General features: G+C 43.0%; 1 protein-coding gene across 4 annotated transcripts in view; it reads right to left on the reverse strand.

The window, feature by feature from the left end:
* The window catches only part of RRN3 (RRN3 homolog, RNA polymerase I transcription factor), a 1,085,194-nt gene that overhangs the window by 825,061 nt on the left and 236,020 nt on the right, over positions 1-24,113 (reverse strand). For all 4 annotated transcript variants that reach the window (XM_073591180.1, XM_073591181.1, XM_073591179.1 and 1 more), the window contains exon 4: positions 8,690-8,779. In XM_073591180.1, coding sequence (XP_073447281.1) covers positions 8,690-8,779 — 90 coding nt within the window. The remainder of the gene's footprint in view (positions 1-8,689; positions 8,780-24,113) is intronic.

Raw genomic sequence — 24,113 nt, forward strand, 5'->3', positions numbered from 1 at the left:
CCATTTGACCTGACCATCCGTATCAACTCTCTTATGGAGTTGATTTTTGCCTGAGGCAAGAACACCCTTTCCTGGGCTGGCCTGTGATCAGACCCAAGTACTCCAGCTTTTTTAGCAGTATTAAAGGAAGATTTCTCTGGGTCGAGAATCTAACCCAACTTTTCAGATAGTTGGTTGTAGTGTGTACGCTTTGCTCAAAACGAGCCACCGACTGATCTATTAGCAATAGATCGTCTAGGTACGCTACGACTGTTATGCCCTGTGCCCTTAACCTAGCTAGAGATGGGGCCAGCACTTTGGTGAACAACCGGGGTGCTGTGGCTAGCCCGAAGGGCAGGGCTAAAAATTTAAAATGCTGCTGTTCTAACCTGAACCACAGAAACTTTTGATGAGCGGGAAATATAGGGACATGCAGATGTGCATCCCTGATGTCTATTGATGGAAGAAGTTCTCCTCCTAGAAGGATAGAAACTACTGACCTGATCGTCTCCATGCGAAAGGAGCAGAACTTCAGGAACTGATTTAGATTTCTTAGATCAAGAATGGGTCTGATGTCTCCATTTGGTTTTGGTATCATGAAAAGATTTGAAAAACCCAGACCTTGCTCCTTTGTGGGGATCTGTATGATCACCCCTTGAGATATTAATCGGTCTAGTGCTTGAAACAGAGATTATCCTTTCTTTGGATCTTTGGGAACGCTTGACCTCAGGAAGTGAGACAGTAGAAAAGTCCTGAAATTCCAGCTTGTACCCCAGCGTTACCGTGGAGATGACCCATCTGTCCTGAATTTCTTGCTTTCCAGAATTCTAAAAAATGCAGAAGTCTTCCTCCAACCTTGGTGAGGGGGGTTGCATCTTCATGATGAGGCTTTAGGATTCTGCTTTGCAGGTTTCTGACCCCAGGACTTCTTTTGAGCCTGGGTCTGACGCTGAGATTTTCCTCTAGAGTGTGACGGCAGAGGCCGTTGCCCCTGCCTAGAGGCGGAAGCCCCTGGCGTAAGGGAAAGAGCCCGTTTAAATGAAGGGTGTTTATACTTTCTTTTGATTGCCAAAAGAGTACTTTTCCCACTAGAAATTGTTTGGATATATTTGTCCAAGTTTTCTCCAAATTGTCGCTCCCCATGAAAAGGGAGCCCAGTTAGGAGATCTGTTCATGGTGCTTCAGCTGAAATTTTTTTTTTTTTTTTTTTAAACCACAGGATTCTACGCATATACACAAGCATAAGGCGGGACGCCTGGTGAATAGAATCTTTAATAGCATCTATAGCAAAGCATAACACTTTTGGTAGTTCAGCCAAATCCCGAGCTTATTGTGCAGGAAGCTCTCTAAGGGCCTGTTTAAATTGGTCCTTTAGGGATTGACAGACGCTTATTGCAGCAACTGCAGACTAAGTAATGGCACCTGCCATGGAAAAAGTAGATCTTAACAGGGATTCCAACTTCTTATCTGTTGGATCCTTTAAGCATCTGTGCATTGACTACTGGACAAGTTAGGCCTTTATTCACATTGGAAATCGCAGCGTCAACTGCTGGTATTTTCCATCTTTTGGAGAATTTCTCCTCCAGGGGATAGAGAATTGTAATTTTCTTAGGAGGGAGAAAAATGCTTATCCGGGTGATCCCATTCAGCAAAAAATAAGCTGTTCTAGTATTGCATGCGCAGGAAACGCATGCAAAGGTTGAGAGGGTTTTAAAGAACCCAAGGAAGAAACCGAACTTTCAGTAGACTCCGTTAGGGGTAGCATGAAAGTAGAAGATCCATCTCCATAAGAGATTGTATCAGCAATTCCTCAGATATGAGAAGCTGAAAAAGGCTCATCTACCGTTGTTTCCTTCGCAGAGGTATCATCGGTTTGTTTTTCCTCTCGATCGACTGAGGGTAATACCTCATGGATCTAGCAGCTTGCTATCCATTTGAATGGGGGATGCGATTAAAGCCGCTAATCTTTCTTCCAGATCCTGCAGACAGGAGGAAATGACATCTTAAGTCAAGTATACAGGGGCTGAGATGTGAGCAGCAGTTGCACCAATTTGTTCCAAATGGCTCACCCTGGCTTGCCATAACTGGTAATTCAGGTGAGGATGACAGCATGGAAATGCGACTCGGGATCCTAGCGCCTGGGGGTGAAACCTTTATGTGGTGTCTTTTTTGGTAGGCATAGTCCTAAGTACAAAAACAGAGGCACTATACAAATTGCACTTAATCGCTGAAAATAGTCATGACATTTAAAGCCGCTATAAAATTCAGTGCTGGAAAAAAGGTGTCGTTCATGTATCAGGAATGCCAGTTTGCAACCCTCACATGTCCCACAGCTCTTGTGTCCTTGTGTTGCAGGCTGCTTGTTTCCTCCTAGTCAGCAGAGGAGAGACTGTCACAGCATTGTTGTATTTGCTTTTAGCCTGCCGTGTGTCCTCGTGGACGTTCACGGCATTGAGCTTAGGCCCCGCCCCCTCCCAGAAAAAATTCTGCCCCTTTTTACTTTTAAAATGTTCCCGCACTGGTGCACGGTGTTTTCAGGGGGTAATGTAAGGAGGGGGGGGGGGGGAGACACCCTCTGGTCCCATCAAGGAGAAGAAAGCACTTTTGCAGCTTTCTCTTACCTTGCAGAGTCTCCCTCTGCACTCTGCTGCAATCACATACAGACTGAGCTTACAGTGAAGACAACAGAGTAAGGTATGTGCATAGACTCCCTCTAGTGGAGATTTAAGGCATGACAACATTTTTTCCCTAATGGAAGAAATACATAGATATTTTTAATACCCAAGTTTCTTCCCTTACCTTATCCTCGCCGCAGGATTTGCTGAATTAACAAACAATCCAACCTTCACCCATCACGGCGGGCTGCGTAACAAACCTTCAGGGACTGGGTCCCTAAAACGGGGTTCCAACTGCCCTGGACCTGTAAAGCACCACATCAGAAAGTTTAGGTAATGTAGCAAGACCTAAGCCCTGGGTTCCTGGGATCCAGCCCTACAAAGGGAGGCGTTACAGGCAAAACCTCGTGCTTCGGATACAAGGCCCCCATCCTTTTAGGCCTCAATGGCACTTTGGATGGATCTGGTCTATGGAGGCTATTTAAATCCAGCATGGATCCCTCCTGGAGCTCCTCAGAGCACATCTTTAATCGTGACCAACACCTTAGACACTGGCAAAAAAACTGATGTGCTCCTGGAAGGAGGAGGGGTTATATAGGGAGTAAACTTCCTTGATTGGGTTTACCAGTGTCAACACCTGAAGGTAGCCTATAACCCGTTAAGTAATTACTTAAGGCTCTGGGTCCCATGATGTACGATAAAGAAAGCAAAACTCGCTAATGTCAAAAGATCCCAGCAAGGAGCTAGGTCCTTACTCCTGACTAGACAGAAATACACTGAATACTTGGACCAGGAAATGGGTTATATAATGACTGAGGATGGCCCATGGGCCTAGCCAAGTTTAATGTTCTGCTTCATGAAAACCACAAAGACACTCTTCCATGAGGACAAGTCAGTGATGAAGGTATAAATTTTTATTAACAACTATCCAAAAAAAATTGAAAATACTACATATTAAATAGATATCACTAAACAACCCTATTTCCCAATTAACATTAAAAAGACCTAATGTCTAGAGGAGGTATAGGTGGCCACCTATTTCTAAATAAAGCTCATGCAGCACTCATTCTCACATACACACACACTAGGAGATCTTGATCGCTCAAAAAAATCTGTATAGATTGTGGATGTGCACATCAGGTGATCAAAGGGGTTAATCCATGAAGAGTATATCTGTGTGGCCATCCGTAAATCCACTAACTGGTATCTCTGAGGAGGATTTATGGATGGCCACACAGATATACTTATCAAACTGCTCTGCATGTCTCTTCGTTTCCTACTGACCGTGATCTAGCTTGAGAGCCTGATGACAGCAGCTTCAACAGCAGACACTCTATATGGAATAACAGCGAGAACAATCTTTACAAAAACAGCTGATGAACACAAGTATTGTGAAAGCGGCAAGCTGCACAGAGATTAGTAAGCGGGACTCCGCACCTCAGCTCCAGTGACAGCTACCTATAGACCGGTGAGGTCTCTCTTCAATACCACCCTCTGTATACTGGATCCTCTGATATCTGATATAATGGGCTGCTTGATGAACCGCTCCAGCTGATGGTAAAGTTAGATTCATTTCTTAATCTTGCCGAAATGCTGTATAACATCTGCTGTGCCATCTTTATTTCTGGTTATCCTTGAACAGACTTTTGTTATATAGTGAAACTGAAGCTGCAAATGTCATAAACTAGCTTCACGGAAGCAATAAGGAATTATCTCACTACACTCGCACTTCACATTATCTATAAGATTGCCATTATCTGTCACTATACCATCCGGGACTGCCTAGTAACACTATCTATATCCACCTCTTCATGGATTAACCCCTTTGATCACCTGATGTGCACATCCACAATCTATACAGATTTTTTTGAGCGTTCAAGATCTCCTAGTGTGTGTGTATGTGAGAATGAGTGCTGCATGAGCTTTAATTTAGAAATAGGTGGCCACCTATACCTCCTCTAGGTTCAGGCCAAGGTACGGCCATTACATTTCCTGGAGGGACTACAGGCATTGGTATGTTGGAGTAGTTGAGATTTCCTTTTGGCATTGTGCCTCCCCCTTTTTTTTGGTTAATGTTCTGCTTCATCCTACTCCTGCGGTGGCAATATAACTCAATGGTCAAGATTAAATAGGCGCTGTGTCCGTCGATGAACGAAGGAGAAAGGTTATTTACCAGCACCGTGGATGCCCTACTTCATTTGAGGGTTTGGTGAGGTTGGCTTGATGCACCAGGCATGGCCCCAGTAAACCTTATCATAGCTAGTATATTGGGGTAGAATGCTGTTGGTTACTTAACGCTGGTTATTACTAACCGACTTTGGAGTGTGCAATATTAAAGTGTTACTAAACCCAGATCCTGCATTCACTATATCTGGTCTCCCACTGTGCAGAGAACATGGAAACGTAATAGTTTTAGTAAATATAAACTGATAAATACCTTTTTTCATCAACTGTATATAGCAGTTAGAGCAATCTTGTGACTTCTGTGTATGCTGAGAGCTTATAGGAGGAGTTTATTTCTCCCACAATTGTCCTATCAGGCTTCAAGACCCCTGATCCTCTGTCTGGACAGTGCCGATTGGCCCTGTGTTGATTACATGCACTCTCCCAAGAAATCAAAAAACTCTCTAGCAATACAAACCAAACTGAGCAGCCCAACTCTACAGACTCTGTAAATATCATGATGCTGAAATTAGCTCCTTATTCAGCTAGCTTCTTATTAGAATGCAGAAGTTGGCTCCTCATGTGGATAGCTTCAAATTCAGGTTGCATCTTTATTCACAAAAGTGATCATTTACTAAACAGTCATCTGCAACATTTATATTAAAATCGTCAACTTTAAAAACAATTCTGTCTCCCTAATTGCCATGTACTGCATGGGGTAATTCTGAATAGCTAACTTTTTCTATATGAAAACCATCTTGGCTCACCCAGAGGTGCCTTGTTTTCACATAATTGGGCATCCCTCTATTAGTTAAAGTTCAATTTGGCCTGAGCCAAGTGATATAAATCAGTAAATATGGCACCCTGACAGCCATGCATTTTAATGGAAAATTCTGAACAAGCCAAGCTATTCCTATATGAAAACCATCACGGCTCACCACAGTACAAACATTTTGGACTGAGGTATTCACAATCCTCTTCACCTTATTCGAGACACCAATGCTACCTGACCTGAAAATAGCTCTCCTGAACAACAAACCCTTGGCTGTGACCCACTGTCAATTCAAACTCCTTCTCTTCATCACCACAGCAGCTAAGCAGACTATTGCAAAATCTTGGAAATCTTCTACCCTATCCATCTTAGCAATGGAGCACAGAATCACTCATGCAATGATTCACGCCAAGATCGAAGCAGTCTTTCTAGACAAATTCCCCTCCCACAAAAGGCTATGGAGGCCTTGGATCACTCACTTCCTATCCCCCAAGTTTGATGACTCACTACTCCTACTGTAACCTAAGAACACTATAGATCCCCAATGGTCTGGGACCTCTATAGGGAGCCCGATTCCTCTCCCCCCCACACCTCCCCCCTTTCCCTACCCCCCCACCTACTTAATACGTACTCTAGCGGCATCTTAGCTGGAACGCCCATTCCCCCTAAATCTCCCCTACCCCTTCCCCCTGGTCTGAATCTCCTTTTGCAGCCCTACTTTTAACCACATAGGAACCACTATCCCTGCCAGGGGTTGACACTACCATTCTCTAAGGCCCCTTTCACACTGGGGCGGTGCTAGCGGCCGAGAAAGGGTTAAAACCACCGCAAAGTGCTGCTGCAGCAGCGCTATGCCGGTGGTATAGCCACATTGGCCCACTGATTTCAATGGGCAGGAGCAGTGAAGGAGTGGTGTATACACTGCTCCTTCACCGCTTTAAAGATGCTGCTAGCAGGACTTTTTTTCCCGTCCTGCCAGCGCACCACTCCAGTGTGAAAGCCCTAGGGGCTTTCACATGGAGACACAGCAGCAGCTCTTTCAGGGCGCTTTGCAGGTGCTATTTTTAGCGCTGTAGCGCCTGCAAAGCGCCCCAGTGTGAAAGGGGTCTTAATCATTTTTGTCTTTGTCCTACGTTACGACATTATTTTACAATGTTACTATACTATGTAACCTGAATTTCCCTGATTTGACACCTACTTTTATTGACATGTGTACAGTCCTACTTCCTGTTAAATAGATTAGCAGAGCTGAACGAGTCAACAAACAGAGCTGAAAGTCTCTCCTAACACGATGTGCACTTTCTAAACAGTATATAAAGATGAAGACAGCATATATACATGTAAAACTTATGTAGGGAGATTTGTTTTATCCCTGTGTATCATCTGAGGCTGTTCACTTCACGGGGTATATGTTAGGTTTTACATTCACTTTCATTTTTTTTGTTATTTTTACAATTCACCTTTAAAAAAATGTTTTATCACTTTTAAGGAATGTAAACATCCCTTGTAATAGCTATAGGGCATAACAGGTCCTCTTTATGGAGAGATGTGGGGTCTATAAGACCCCACATCTCTCCTCCAGGCTGGAAAGCCTGAGATCAAAAAAATAAATAAACTATCTCGGACTTTCCAGCCAAGTTTACTTTCGTCGGCCCGGACGTGACATCAGAGACTGCCGGGGATCATCTGGCCCTCGGTTTTCTCTATGGCTAACTTTCGGTGCCGGCAGATCCCTTCTCCGGCTTGCCGATAGCACGAGCGAGCCAGTAGAAGCACCAGAGGGCAGGGCGAGAGATTTCTGTTTACTTTCTGTCCCATAGCCACAACAGGAAGTGAGGAGAAATCCCTCCAAAGTGAGGAAATTCCAGAGGGTCACCAGAACTGGTGTCCCCACTGGCTGATCTCTCTTCTATTCATGTCCTTGTGTGAACCAAAATAATTTTTTTTTTTTAACAATTGACAATAATGGTAAACAGGACAAACAAATGTCCGGAATGAGGTAAAGACAGCAAAAAAACAAAAAAAAACAAAAAAAAAAAAAAACACGGCAGGTACTCTAATCCAATTCTAAAAAGAAAACAGTTTTGCCTACATTTACACTTTAACCACTTGCCACCCGCCATATAGCAAAATAACGTAGGCAAAATGGTTTAGTTATCCTGATCAGACGTCATATGACGTGATCAGGATAACTAGCTGGCGCACAGAGCAACGATCGGTGGTATGGCGTGTCAGACTGACACACCTCAGCTCCGATCTAAGTAAAGAGTCTCTGACGGAGACTCTTTACCACGTGATCAGCTGTGTCCAATCACAGCTGATCACGTTGTAAACAAGAAAGGCTGTGTATCAACTTTTCCTCACTCGTGTCTGTCAGACGCGGGTTGAGGAGAGCCGAGCCGATCGGCTTCTCCTCTGACAGGGGGGTCTGAGCTGATTATCAACGCAGCCCCCTGAGGATGCCCACTCAGAACCACTAGGGATGCCCACCACTTGTGACCACCAGGTATGCCAATCAGTGCCCACAATTGATGCCAATCAGTGCCCACCACTAATGTCTGCCAGTGTCTTGCAATCAGTGTTACCCATCAGTGCCATCTATCAGTGGACATCAGTGCCGCCTATCAGTGCCGCCTCAGTGTCGCCTTTCAGTGCCCATCAGTGCCGCCATTCAGTATGCCGCCATTCAGTGCCCAACAATGTCGCCTATCAGTGCCCATCAGTGCTGCATATCAGTGCCACCTATCAGTGCCGCCTATCACTGCCGCATATTAGTTCCACCTACCACTGCGCATCAGTGCCACCTCATTGGTGCCCATAATTGCCATCTTATCAGTACCCATCAGTGCAGCCTCATCAGTGCCCATCAATGAAGGAGAAAATGTACTCATTTACAAAGTTTTGTAACAAACGAAAAAAAGAGAAAAATGTTTCAAAATTTTTGGTCTTTTTTTTATTCGTTTAGCAGAAAATAAAAATCCCAGAGGTGATCAAATACCACTCAAAAAAGCTCTATTTGTGGGAACAAAATGATAAAAATTTTGTTTGGGTACAGTGTGACAGCGCTGAAAGCTGAATATTGGCTTGAGCAGGAAGGGGGAAATGTGTCTGGTATTGAAGTGGTTAAATAGAGCACACAATGTTCAAGATTTGCACTTACCAGTACAATGCTGACAAGCTGCTCATATTCAATGGTCAGATGTGTAACCGAAATCCGTAATTCATGAAGCCAGTTTATAATCTGCACATCCTGTAAAATAATATTATCATAAGATATTGCTTTGAATAAAAGGTGAAACAATTAACTTAGATATGTCACCATGGCATTGCTATCATGGACATATACATGATACACTATGCCTCATCCCTGAGAGATATAGAAGAGAAATAACAATAGCAAAAAATTGGACTTTATAGGCACCGTATTAACAACAAAAAACATAAATATAGATCATTTATCAGGAAAAAATTAAAATCAAGTTTTTACTGGTTTACTGTTAAAAAAAAAGTTAAAACAAACATCGAAACCCAGACTACTGTGTGAGTATACACACCCCCAAAGCATAGGTAGGGAGCCTCCAAAGTAATCACATTGGTAATTGTACAAAATAGTCACATTGATAATTGTACAGCATAATAAATCATCACCAAATAATGATAGTAACCACAAAGCTATACTTGTAGGGGGGATACCTGGGCTCACATTAGAACAGAATTGTGCTCAACATGTTTCACGTTTAGTAATACTTCTTCCTGGAGCATAATGGGTTAATTACAATTCTATACCCTGTACAGGAGTAAACACAGAGAGTTTAATTGTTAACGGTTTTACAAGTACGTTCACATATTCTATACAGAGCGAGTAGTTCTGAAGTACTTACAAACAAGGCATGTAGATCATAGAGAGTGATGAACCAGTGATGGATGTGTCTCCCCATCCTCTAAGGCAGATACAGGGATACACCTACATGGGTAACATATAAGATGGTATACGGTGCCCATAAAGTCCCGTTTTTTGTTATTGCTATTTCTCTTGAATAAAAGGTGGCCTTAAATTAAATGTCTAAGAAAGAATACAAATAACTGTACCAGAGAGGAACAGGAGGTATAATAGACAAATACAGCGCAGATGTTCAGATTCTATTAAATAAAAAAATTTAAAAAGTGTCCGTTTATTAAAGTTATAAAAATTATATAGACACACACCTGGGGCTGTAGCCAAAAGCAAAAATTTTTCTGTATTTCAATCTATTTATTGATTTTTGTATAATGTACAAGCTTGAGTACAAAAATGGTGACCCGTATACAGTCAAATAGTACATTATAAAGAAGACATATAAAAAGGTATGATAAGTACAAGTCAAGATATAAAACAGGTGAAGTAAAAAAACAGGGCAGTCAGATCACTGGTAAGATATCGCTACATAGAGCAAAAATAACACTAGTATCCAAAAGGACATATAAATGGACTGGCAGGTGGAATCAAACTTCACAAATTAAACAGGCCTCCTATCAGATTAACAACTTAACGACCAGCGAATTTCAGCGGGTATAACAGGATGATCATCCCAGTACCGTTTTTTTAGAGCAGGCAGTCAGCTCTCTTGTAATGGCAATCGGAGCAGCTAAACAGCCATTCAATTGCGAATACTACCTGAGGGAGGGGACATGTGTCTGTCGTCGTCGTTCCCCCCCTCCTCCACATTTCGTGGCTCTCTCTTCCCACTGGGAGACCCGAGCGACCAGCCGGCACATCTAAAGACTGGGCGGACAGCCAAGCAAAGCTGGATTTGGCTCTGATCAGCTGTTCGTAATAGTAACCCAGAAGTGATGACATGAAATCACTTCCGGTTTACCCGGATGTCAACGGCGCTATTTTTGAAAGTATTCAAAATACTGATCTTGGTGTTTTGAGTGCTTTCAAGGGCAGAGGAGGGATTTGGGGGTCCTAAAGACCCCAGATCCCTCCATAAAGAGTACATTTCACGTGCCTATTGCTGTCACAAAGAAAGATTACATTTCTTGTGACAGCAATAAAAGTGATTAAAAAAATGTAAAGCAACTGTGTAAAAATGTAAAAACTAAAATAAATTAATAATTAAAAAGAAAAAAAATGTTAAGTGCTGCCAGTCCCGCACATGTGAGGTATCACTGCGAACGTCAGATCATGGGCAGTAATTCTAGCACTAGACCTCCTGTGTAAATCTAACATGGTAACCTGTAAAGCAGGGGACTCAAACTGGCGGCACTCCAGCTGTTGCGAAACTACAAGTCCCATCATGCATCTGCCTGTGGGAGTCATGCTTGTAACTGTCAGCCTTGCAATGCCTCATGGGATTTGTAGTTTAGGAACAGCTGGAGGGCCGCCAGTTTGAGACCCCTGCTGTAAAGGCTTTCAAAGCATGTCAAATTAATCTGTCGCTCTTGCACGGGCATGCACAATTTTAAAGAATGACAAGTTTGGTATCTATTTACTTGGCATAACATTATCTTTTTATTTTACAAAAAATTGGACTATGTACAGTTATTTTGCATTAAAATTCTAAAAAGTGTATTTTTTCCCAAAAAATTGAATTTGAAAAAAATACTGCCTAACCACTTCCCGACCAGCCGCCGCAGTTATACTGCAGCAGGTTGGCTCCCCTGCGCGAGCCGTCGTAGCTATATGCCGGCTCACAAGGTCGGGATAGCAGGGTCGCGCGCGCACCCGCTGCACAGCGGGGGTGCCGATGCTCGTGGCCGACGGTCGCGATGACCGACTGCCACGAGCAATTGTGAGCAGGAGGGAAAGAAAAGGGAAGTGAGTGTGTAAACAAATCCCTGTTCTGAACTGAAAGGGATGACAGATCGTGTGTTCCTATTAGCTAGGAACCACAATCCATCACTTCCTCCAGTCAGTCCCCTCCCCCTTCAGTTAGAATCACCTCCCAGGAAACACAGTTAACCCCTTGATCGCCCCCCAGTGTTAACCCCTTCACTGCCAGTGTCATTTTTACAGTAATCAATGCATTTTTATAGCACTGATCGCTGTATTAATGCCAATGGTCACAAAGATATGTCAAAATTGTCCGATGTGTCCGCCATAATGTTGCAGTCACAATAAAAATCGCAGATCGTCGCCATTACTAGTAAAAAAAAAATAATAATAAAAATGCTATAAATCTATCCCCTATTTTGTAGACGCTATAACTTTTGCACAAACCAATCAATATACGCTTATTGCGATTTTTTTTAACAAAAATATGTAGAAGAATACATATCGGCCTAAACTGAGAAAATGCTTAAAAAAAAAAACAAAAAAAAAAAAAATGGAGATATTTATTATAGTAAAAAGTACAACATATTGTGTTTTTTTTCAAAATTGTCGCTCTTTTTTTGTTTATAGCACAAAAAATAAAAACCGCAGCGGCGATCAAATACCACCAAAAAAAAAGCTCTATTTGTAGGAAAAAAAGGACGTCAATTAAGTTTGGGTGCAACGTCACACGACCACGCAATTGTCAGTTACAGCGACACAGTGCCGAATCGCAAAAAGTGCTCTGGTCAGGAAGCGGGTAAATTCTTCCAAGGCTGAAGTGGTTAAATAACTTGTGACATAAAAAACTGTAGCACCCACCAATTTATTCTCTAGAGCCTCTGCTTTAAAAAATATATAATGTTTGGTGGTTCCAATTTTCTAGCAAAAAATACTGATTTTAAACAAAAGCGTCAAAAAGAGAGCTGGAGCTGAAGTGATAAATTATGCCCTAAATGGTATGGAGAAACAAGCCTAATATAAAATATATCAATAGCTCTATGGTCAAGGACAACATATTCCAGGTGTATATAATCTGGACATGTTGGTAGATAAAGGAGGTATAAAAGGAGTAGGAAAAAAGAAGGTGGAACAAAAGTAGATAGCCTTGCCTCCAGCCTCACTCAGCCAGCGACAGATATTGTATCCAAGGTTCCCATGTCTTATCAAATTTAGATTGGTTGTTATGGAGGAGCAGGTCATTTTGTCATTGATCATTATCCAGTTCAATAGTTGTTTCAATAGTTGTTGTCAAATGTCTCTGTTGACTGGTTCCAACAACGTGCAATGGCTATAAGCGATAATTCTGATTAGTATATTCAATAACTCCAACTTTTTTTTTCTAGGTTTACATAATAAAATTAGAAGAAAAAGAAGACATTATTAGAAAAATTAAATCGGGACACACGCCTTTCTATTCTCCGTTTAAAAAAAAAAAAACGATTCCTCGTACTAACTAGGTCTTGATTTAATCTATGTATCAATTTGATTATTGTAACAGTTTTTGCATGTTGTAGTATCATTATTCTAGATCATTTTCCCCTTGAAGCCCTGAGGAAGTGTGTTTTTTCTCTCCGCGACATGTGTCAAGGCACTATCAAGGCAGACTGTGTACCACGTATTGGGTGAAACACAGCAGATTATGGGGGAATCCGCTAGATGAAATTTGGCTTTTTTTCTTATTCTTGTATTTTAACAAATAAGTTTAAATTTTTTTTTATTTTAAATCTAATGCTTAATAAAAGTTTGGGAATATTTTTTTTGGTCATCACTGTGCGCATCAAAAGTCCACAGTGTCCTCCCTCTGGGATTTTGATTTTCTCTAAGTAGGATGTGGTTGAGTTGAATGCTGACCCTTGCTATACAGTAGGTCTTGATCTTCAAGTGGATGTAAACCCGAATTTTTTTTTTTTTAATTAAGACCTGTACCTTGTAGAGTATAGCATGTCATGTCATCTATGCCCAGTCTTGCCACTAAGAGTTAATCTAGCTCTGAGCAGTCCACTATCTTCTTTCAGTAAGATAAAAACGGACACGCAGAGAAAATAGGATTTTTATAACAGCTTACCTGTAAAATCCTTTTCTTGGCTCAAAAAGCTGATTCTGTAATGTCGACAGAACTAAATTCAAGTCCCAAGGGTTCAGGGGTGCTCTAACCGGTGGATTAAGGCGCGTTACCCCTGTATAAAGCTTTGGATCAAAAGAATGCGAAGCAAGCGGACTTTGAAACAATACCGATAAGGGCGAGACCTGGCCCTTGATAGTACTCAAGGCCAGCTTCATTTCTAACCCCATTTGCATAAAAGCATGGGATCGGCGCACGCCGATGTACGTCGGCAGAATGGCACAGCTGGGCAAATGGGCCTACCTGTACGTCCCTTTGAATTTGCCGCCGTGCCATTGCGCCGGCCGAGAGCTCCGTGAGTCGGGTCGCGGGTCCCGCGTCCTCTATCCCCGCGGGGATACCCGCAATCGCCTCACGGAGAGGACGAACGGGGAGATGCTAATGTAAACAAGTATCTCCCCGTTCTGCCTAGTGACAGTGTCACTGATCTCTGCTCCCTGTGATCGGGAGCAGAGATCAGTGACGTGTCACACGTAGCCACGCCCCCCCACAGTTAATAACACTCCCCAGGACATACTTAACCCCTCCCTATCCTCCTAGTGGTTAACCCCTTCACTGCCAGTGTCATTTACACAGGAATCAGTGCATTTGTATAGCACTGATTGCTGTTTAACCAGTTGCCAACCTCCCAACGCAGATATACTGCGGCAGAATGGCACGGGCAGGCAAAATCACGTACCTGGTACATGATTCCTACCGGACCCCCCCCCCCCGGTGCCCGAGGCGGTCGGCTTCTGACTGGGAGCGTTCAGAGATGAGGGGAAGGCCATCCATTCATGGCCCCCCCCCTCGCGATCGCTCCCAGCCAATGAGAATCTTCCCCTGCCTCTGTATAGTACACAGAGGCAGAGGAAGTGATGTCATCTCTCCTCGGCTCGGTATTCTCCGTTCCGGCGCCGAGGAGAGAAGACACCAACACACAGTAGAACATGCCAGGCATACTTTACAACCCCCTTTACCCCCCGATCACCCCCTAATCACCCCCCCCCCCCCGTCACACTGACACCAAGCAGTTTTTTTTTTTCTGATTACTGCATTGGTGTCAGTTTGTGACAGTTAGTGTGTTAGGGCAGTTAGTGTTAGCCCCCTTTAGGTCTAGGATACCCCCCAACCCCCCCTAATAAAGTTTTAACCCCTTGATCACCCCCCGTCGCCAGTGTCACTAAGCGATCATTTTTCTGATCGCTGTATTAGTGTCACTGGTGACGCTAGTTAGGGAGGTAAACATTTAGGTTCGCCGTCAGCGTTTTATAGCGTCAGGGACCCCCATATACTATCTAATAAAGGTTTTAACCCCTTGATTGCCCCCTAGTTAACCCTTTCACCAGTGATCACCGTATAACTGTTATGGGTGACGCTGGTTAGTTAGTTTATTTTTTATAGTGTCAGGGCACCCACCGTTTATTACCTAATAAAGGTTTAGCCCCCTAATCGCCCGACGGTTATATAAGTTAGGTTTTAGGGTCAGATAGGGTCTGCGTTGCCCCAGGCAGCGCCAGGTTAGCGCCAGTAGTGCTAACACCCACGCACGCAGCATACACCTCCCTTAGTGGTATAGTATCTGAACGGATCAATATCTGATCCGATCAGATCTATAATAGCGTCCCAAGCAGTTTAGGGTTCCCAAAAACGCAGTGTTAGCGGGATCAGCCCAGATACCTGCTAGCACCTGCGTTTTGCCCCTCCGCCCGGCCCAGCCCACCCAAGTGCAGTATCGATCAATCACTGACACTTACAAAACACTAAACGCATAACTGCAGCGTTCGCATAGTCAGGCCTGATCCCTGCGATCGCTAACAGTTTTTTTGGTAGCGTTTTGGTGAACTGGCAAGCACCAGCCCCAGGCAGCGTCAGGTTAGTGCCAGTAGCGCTAACACCCACGCACGCACCGTACACCTCAATATCTGATCCGATCAGATCTATACTAGCGTCCCCAGCAGTTTAGGGTTCCCAAAAACGCAGTGTTAGCGGAATCAGCCCAGATACCTGCTAGCACCTGCATTTTGCCCCTCCGCCCGGCCCAGCCCACCCAAGTGCAGTATCGATCGATCACTGTCACTTACAAAACACTAAACACATAACTGCAGTGTTCGCAGAGTCAGGCCTGATCCCTGCAATCGCTAACAGTTTTTTTTGGTAGCGTTTTGGTGAACTGGCAAGCACCAGCGGCCTAGTACACTCTGGTCGTAGTCAAACCAGCACTGCAGTAACACTTGGTGACGTGGCGAGTCCCATAAGTGCAGTTCAAGCTGGTGAGGTGGCAAGCACAAGTAGTGTCCCGCTGCCACCAAGAAGACGACAAACACAGGCCCGTCGTGCCCATAGTGCCCTTCCTGCTGCATTCGCCAATCCTAATTGGGAACCCACCGCTTCTGCAGCACCCGTACTTCCCCCATTCACATCCCCAACCAAATGCAGTCGGCTGCATGAAAGGCATTTTCTTTATGTCCTCCCGAGTACCCCTACCCGACGAACCCCCCCAAAAAAAGATGTTGTGTCTGCAGCAAGCGCGGATATAGGCGTGACACCCGCTATTATTTTCCCTCCTGTCCTGACAATCCTGGTCTTTGCATTGGTGAATGTTTTGAACGCTACCATGCACTAGTTATTAGCGTAGGGTACAGCACTGCACAGACTAGGCACACTTTCACAGGGTCTCCCAAGATGCCATCGCATTTTTATAGACCCGAACCTGAAACCGGTTACAGTTATAAAAGTTACCAAAAAAAGTGTAAAAAAAAACAAAAAAATATATAAAATAAAAAACAAAAATAGTTGTCGTTTTATTGTTCTTTCTCGCTCTATTCTCTCTCTATTGTTCTGCTCTTTTTTACTGTATTCTATTCTGCAATGTTTTATTGTTATGTTTTATCATGTTTACTTTTCAGGTATGTAATTTTTTATACTTTACTGTGTTTTATTGTTAACCATTTTTTTGTTTTCAGGTATGCAATTCACGACTTTGAGTGGTTATACCAGAATGATGCCTGCAGGTTTAGGTATCATCTTGGTATCATTCTTTTCAGCCAGCGGTTGGCTTTCATGCAAAAGCAATCTTAGCGGCTAATTAGCCTCTAGACTGCTTTTACAAGCAGTGGGAGGGAATGTCCCCCCCTTCCACCATCTTCCATGTTTTTCACTGGCTCTCCTGTCCCAACAGGGAACCTGAGAATGCAGCCGGTGATTCGGCCAGCTGACCATAGAGCTGATCAGAGACCAGAATGGCTCCAATCATCTCTATGGCCTAAGAAACCGGAAGCTACAAGCATTTCATGACTTAGATTTCGCCGGATGTAAACAGCGCCATTGGGAAATTGGGAAAGCATTTTATCACACTGATCTTGGTGTGGTCAGATGCTTTGAGGGCAGAGGAGAAATCTAGGGTCTAATAGACCCCAATTTTTTTTTTTTTTTTTAAAAAGAGTACCTGTCACTACCTATTGCTATCATAGGGGATATTTACATTCCTCCCTGGCATAACAATAAAAATGATTAAAAAAAATAAAAAAAATGAAAGGAACAGATTAAAAATAAGATAAAAAAGCACCCCTGTCCCCCCGTGCTCTCGCGCAAAAGCGAACGCAAGCGTTGGTCTGGAGTCAAATGTAAACAGCAATTGCACCATGCATGTGAGGTATCACCGCGAAGGTCAGATCGAGGGCAGTAATTTTAGCAGTAGACCTCCTCTGTAAATCTAAAGTGGTAACCTGTAAAGGCTTTTAAAGGCTTTTTGTGCGCAAATTTAAAGCATGTCATGTCTGGTATCCATGTACTCGGCCTAAGATCATCTTTTATTTCATCAAACATTTGGGCAATATAGTGTGTTTTAGTGCATTAAAATTTAAAAAAAGTGTGTTCTTTTTACCCAAAAAATGCATTTGAAAAATTGCTGCGCAAATACGGTGTAAAAAAAAAAAAAAATGAAACACCCACCATTTTAATCTGTAGGGCATTTGCTTTAAAAAAATATATAATGTTTGGGGGTTCAAAGTAATTTTCTTGCAAAAAAAAAAATATTTTTTCATGTAAACAAATAGTGTTAGAAAGGGCTTTGTCTTCAAGTGGTTAGAAGAGTGGGTGATGTGTGACATAAGCTTCTAAATGTTGTGCATAAAATGCCAGGACAGTTCAAACCCCCCCCCCAATTGACCCCATTTTGGAAAGTAGACACCCCAAGCTATTTGCTGAGAGGTATAGTGGGTATTTTGCAGACCTCACTTTTTGTCACAAAGTTTTGAAAATTGAAAAAAGAAAAAAAAAGTTTTTTTTTATTGTCTTTCTTCATTTTCAAAAACAAACGAGAGCTGCAAAATACTCACCATGCCTCTCAGCAAATAGCTTGGCGTGTCTACTTTCAAAAATGGGGTCATTTGGGGGGGTTTGTGCCATCTGGGCATTCCATGGCCTCCGAAACTGTGAAACGCAGTGAGGAGTGAAATCAAAAATTTATGCCCTTAGAAATCCTGAAGGCGGTGATTGGTTTTCGGGGCCCCGTACGCGGCTAGGCTCCCAAAAAGTCCCACACATGTGGTATCCCCATACTCAGGAGAAGTAGCTAAATGTATTTTGGGGTGAAATTCCACATATGCCCATGGCCTGTGTGAGCAATATATAATTTTTTTTTTTTTTTACGTTGAACAAAGGTTTTTATTAATCAACTGGTGCATACATGTTATGTTTGCTTTTACATATAAACTTAGTAACAGATACATTGAGTGTTATACATTCTGTCATTAAGATATCTGCTACATTTTTTCCGTCATGTGAGTATATTCTACAAGTGCAGCATACATTTAGTACATAGAGACTACATATTGAGGCATGTGTTCAATTATTAATTTCAAGCTAATTTGGTTTTATTAGACACATGCATCAGATTCCTGGAGCCAGCGATCCCATATCTTGTTGTATTTGTTGGGGCAGCCTCTGTTGATATATATGCATTTCTTATACGGCAGGGTATTATTCACTTCTATTTTCCATTCTGATATTTTGGGAGGCGTTTGTCTCATCCATTTTTAAGCTATGATTTTTCTTGCTGCGAACAGCGTCTCATGAAGAAATATTTTTGTATACTTATCAATTGCATCTGGTATTATGCCAAGAAGGCATTGTTTTGGGTCTAATGCTAGGGGTGAACCAATTGTATCGTGTAGGAATGTCACAATTTGTTTCCACAAGCCTTGAATCTTGGGACATGTCCAGATCAAGTGGAAGAAAGTGCCTGTCTCTCTTCCACACATCAGGCATGTGGTAGATTGGGTGCGTTTGTATCTTGCCACTCTAAGGGGTGTGAGGTATGCCCTGTGTAGAATGTAGAGTTGCGACAGTCGATCCGATAGTTTGGGGGATACGGCCTTACAAGACTCCAGTACCTCCTCCCACTCCTCATCCCCTATTGGTCCCACCTCTCTTTCCCATCTGGGTTTCAGGTCGTATGCTATTTTAGTAGAGATTGGGGTTGAGAGCATGTTGTAAAATGCTGAAATCAGTTTGTGGGGATCCATGTTCTTAATTACTGCCATAATGACATTGGGTGTAGGGTTTGGGACAGAGTCAGAAAATTGCGATTGTGTCGCATGGCGGAGTTGTAGAAATCTAAAGAACATTCGATTTTGAATTGTGAATTCTTCTTTAAGTGAGTTGAAAGTTTTAAGGTGCCCATCTTTTAGTATGTGATGCAGGTAGAATACTCCCTGCCTGGACCATATACTTTTGTCATGAATTTTGTTGAATTCGGGAAGGTTCTTGTTGTGCCATATCGGCGTGTAGTCATTGAATTGTGGGATTTCAAGTTTGGAAGCGGCTAAGTTCCATATTTTCCTATAGTGGTATAGCATGGTTTGTCTATTTTCCCCTGGTTCCGATCCTCCCGAACCCAATGCTATTGCGTAGTCCTTGGTGTGTTGTGCCCATTTTGGACATAGGAGCGTGAGAAATCTCTCACTATCCGTTTTATCTCTGTGGAATAGCTGTGACAATTGTGATGCGATGTAATATAGGTTAAAGTCAGGGAGAGCTGTGCCACCAAGGTCAGTTGGGTTCTTGAGAGTTTGCCATGCCAGTTTGTGTCTGTTAGTTCCCCAAACAAAGGGCTTGAGAAGGGACTCCAGAGACTTGAAATGTTTCAGGGGTAAGTAAACTGGAGTATGCCATAGGACATACAGTATTTTAGGGAGTAGGATCATTTTAATTAAATTTATGCGGCCCCAGGTTCCAAGTGGGAGTCAGGACCATATTCTTACTTTCGTTTTAACCAGGGAAAGGAGAGGGTCTATATTAAGGGATATGTAGTCTGTAGAGGATCTGGATATATGGATCCCCAGGTATTTAATGACAGCAACTCTCTGTAGTGGTAGTCTGGCTTGGGATTCTGGGGGTGGGAAGCTATCGATTGGTAGAATTTGGGATTTATCCCAATTTATTTTCAATCCTGAAAATGTTCCAAATTGTTCGATCGTGTGAAGTGCGGTGTGTAAAGATGGGCCTGAGTCTGCTAAATATAACAGCGTGTCATCTGCATACATACTGATTTTTTCAATTAAGGAGCCCATTCTCAGTCCTTTAATCTCTGGGTTTGCTCGGATAGATATCGCAAGGGGTTCTGCCGCAAGGGCATACAATAGTGGGGACAAAGGACAGCCCTGTCTCGTACCTCTGCTAAGGTCAAACGTCTGAGACAGCCACCCATTGGCTACCACCCTGGCTTTGGGTGCCTGGTATAATAGTTGAACCCACTTAATATATTAGGGACCGAAGCCATAGCCCTCCAAACATCTCCAGAGATACCTACACTCCACCGAGTCGAAGGCTTTTGCTGTATCCAAAGTTACTACAACTCGTGAACCAACCTCCTCGTGTATGGCCTGTAGATTTATGTATAATTTCCGGAGATTAAATGAGGTATTGCGACCAGGCATGAAACCTGCTTGGTCTGTATGTATTAGGGACAAGATGACCTGACTGAGCCTGATGGATAGTACTTTGGCCAATATCTTGATGTCAACCTGTAATAGGGATATGGGGCGGTAAAATTCTTGATATCCAGGGTCTTTTCCTGGTTTGGGGATGAGGACTATGGTTGCCTCTGTCATGGACCTCATGGACGGGGGTAGAGTCCCAGTCTCAAAGAGATGGTTGTATAAAACCAGTAATTTGGGGGTGAGTGTTTCACTAAATTGGGAATAAAACTCAATTGGGAGCCAGTCTTATTCCGGTCGATTTAGACATGGCGAAGCTAGCAATGGCGGTTGTGATTTCGTCTGTGGTGAGGGGTGCCTCTAGTAGATCTATCTGTTCTTTCGTCAGTTGTGGGAAAGTCACCTTCTCAAGGAAGAGGGACATCGATTGCGTCTCAGTGGGAACTGTCGTTTTGTACAAGTCGGCAAAGAAGTCTCTAAACATGGAGGTTACCATGGGTGGGTCTGTTATTTGTTGTCCTCCAGGGCCATGTAGTGTGATAACCACCGGGGGTCTATCTTCACTGTGTACTAAGTACGCCAATAACTTGCCCGCTTTTTCCCCATATTCAAACATTTTTTGTTAGAAAAAAAAGAGTTTTTGTCTTGCTTTTTGAAATTGTAACTAGTTTGTAGTTTGAGCAGGTTTGCATTTGCGGGGGTCGGGGTGGTGGCAAAGTCTCTCTTAGAGGAGGACAGGTCCGCCATCGCCTTAGCAATATATCATTTAGTGACAACTTTGTGCAAAAAAAAAAAAAATTGTCACTTTCCCGCAACTTGTGTCAAAATATAAAATATTCCATGGACTCAACATGCCTCTCAACAAATAGCTTGGGGTGTCTACTTTCCAAAATGGGGTCATTTTGGGGGGGTTTGTGCCATCTGGGCATTTTATGGCCTTCAAAACTGTGATAGGTAGTGAGGAGTGAAATCAAAAATTTACGCCCTTAGAAATCCTGAAGGCGGTGATTGGTTTTCGGGGCCCCGTACGCGGCTAGGCTCCCAAAAAGTCCCACACATGTGGTATCCCCATACTCAGGAGAAGTAGCTAAATGTATTTTGGGGTGCAATTCCACATATGCCCATGGCCTGTGTGAGCTATATATCATTTAGTGACAACTTTTGTAAATTTTTTTTTGTCATTTTCAATCACTTGGGACAAAAAAAATTAATATTCAATGGGCTCAACATGCCTCTCAGCAATTTCCGTGTCTACTTTCCAAAATGGGGTCATTGGGGGGGGGGGGGGGTTGTACTGCCCTGCCATTTTAGCACCTCAAGAAATGACATAGGCAGTCATAAACTAAAAGCTGTGTAAATTACAGAAAATGTACCCTAGTTTGTAGACGCAATCATTTTTGCGCAAACCAATAAATATACGCTTATTGACATTTTTTTACCAAAGACATGTGGCCGAATACATTTTGGCCTAAATGTATGACTAAAATTTAGTTTATTGGGTTTTTTTTTATAACAAAATGTAGAAAATATCATTTTTTTTCAAAATTTTCGGTCTTTTTCCGTTTATAGCGCAAAAAATAAAAAAACGCAGAGGTGATCAAATACCATCAAAAGAAAGCTCTATTTATGGGAAGAAAAGGACGCAAATTTGTTTGGGTACAGCATTGCATAACCACGCAATTAGCAGTTAAAGCGACGCAGTGCCAAATTGTAAAAAGTGCTCTGGTCAGGAAGGGGGTAAATCCTTCCGGGGCTGAAGTAGTTAAATGACAATGGTCCCAAAAATGTGTCAAAAATGTCCGATGTGTCCGCCATGTCACAAAAAAAAAAAATCGCTGATTGCCGCCATTACTAGTAAAAAAAAAATAATAAAAATGCCATAAAACTATCGGCTATTTTTTAAACACTATAACTTTTGCGCAAACCAATCAATAAATGCTTATTGCGATTTTTTTTTAGCAAAAATATGTAGAAGAATAGGTATCGGCCTAAACTGAAGAAAAAAAATGTTTTTTTAAATATTTTTTGGGGATATTTATTATAGCAAAAAGTAAAAAATAAAGCTTTTTTTCAAAATTGTCGCTATTTGTTTATAGCGCAAAAAATAAAAAACGCAGAGGCAATCAAATACCACCAAAAGAAAGCTCTATTTGTGGGGAAAAAAGGACGTCAATTTTGTTTGGGAGCCACGTCGCACGACCGCGCAATTGTCAGTTAAAGCGACGCAGTGCCGGATCGCAAAAAGTGCTCTGGTCAGGAAGGGGGTAAATTCTTCTGGGGCTGAAGTGGTTAATGAACAGTGTCCTTCAAAACAAAGCCAAAGATAGGTATTAACTTGCTAGTCACAATTATCAACTGCTGTTGAGAACAGAATACGGGAAGCATCACGTATATAAATGTGGGGTTAAGAACAAGTCAAGTATCAGCTGAACAACGGGCGTTATATAAAGTGTCACAGAAAACATGTGTTAAGGCCAAAAGGCACAGAGGCTAAGTACACTTTGAGAAGGATGCTGATGCATATGTAAGGGCCGTGAGTCTCTTATAGCGGAGCACTATTTGCCTCTCTTGTGATGCCGGTAGTTGTGATGTTGTTCCAGGGATGGCTTCTGATCAGCAGTGTCGCCTGTCAGTGGGAGCAGACGCCATTTTTGCAGGAGAGCCATGCCTCTGTCTAGAGAAGTGATGGAGTGTGATTCATTGTGCATTTCCACCAGCAGTTTGGCCGGGAAGCCCCATTTGTAGATAATTTTGTGGCTACGCAGGATTTTCGTAATTGGCATAGATTATGTCTCGCCGTCATGGTAGCTTGTGATAAGTCAGCGTATATAGCTATCCCTGCAAAGGGGTCTGGTAAAGCAGGGTGTTGCCTGGAGTAACGCATTAATTGATCCTTCACATGGTAGAAATGGATTCTAGCTATCACATCCCTTGGAGTTTTTTCAGGTAGGTACAACGGTTTTGGCAGCCTGTGGGCTCTATCTATGACAATGTCAGCAGGCCCCAGGGATGAGAGAGCCGTTGTCATAAGCTTTTCTAGGTATGATTGCAGCTCAGCTGGTTTGACAGATTCGGGGATCCCCCTAAATTTGAGGTTGTTCCGGCGGGACCTGTCCTCGAAATCCGCCATTTTGAGGGGCATAGCTTTGATCCCAGCTTCCACATCAAAGTGGGTATCTACCAGCTCATTGTGCGCTAGAGTAAATTCCTCCATGTTTTTCTCCACATACTCCACTCTATTGTTAACTGCAGTTATTTCTGTTTTTGTGGCTTACATAAAAGCTGCCATATCCTGTTGGAGAGTCCCCCTTAATGTTTGCATCATCTCCTTCATTGTAGTGTCAACGATGGGTTGCCCTGTGGTAGGGAATGAATCTAACTGCTGGCATGAGGTAGATTCCTCCATTTCTTCCCCCTCCTGTTCTATGCCTTCCTGCACATCACCCTGCTCCCCCAGCCTCTGTTTTTGTTTAACAGGGCTGTTGAATGCTGAGGATGGCAGTGGATTGTCTGTATCAGGCGACTTACCCCCAGATGGTGCTGGATGGCTGGATATGTTAGCTGATGCTGTGGGAATACAAGTCTCAGCACCGGCGCCATCTTGGATCGGCCAGTCCGTCGCAGGAGGGAAGAAGTCCGTTAATTTCTGCGGCCCCTCTCTCTCCTTTCTTTTATTCATCTTGCCTCCAGTGTTCTCTACTATCTCCCCTCTCTGATGGAGTGATTTTTGAGCGTTTCTGTACGC

This window comes from Aquarana catesbeiana, linkage group LG06 (assembly GCF_042186555.1).
Source record: "Aquarana catesbeiana isolate 2022-GZ linkage group LG06, ASM4218655v1, whole genome shotgun sequence".
In the NCBI taxonomy this organism is placed as follows: domain Eukaryota; kingdom Metazoa; phylum Chordata; class Amphibia; order Anura; family Ranidae; genus Aquarana; species Aquarana catesbeiana.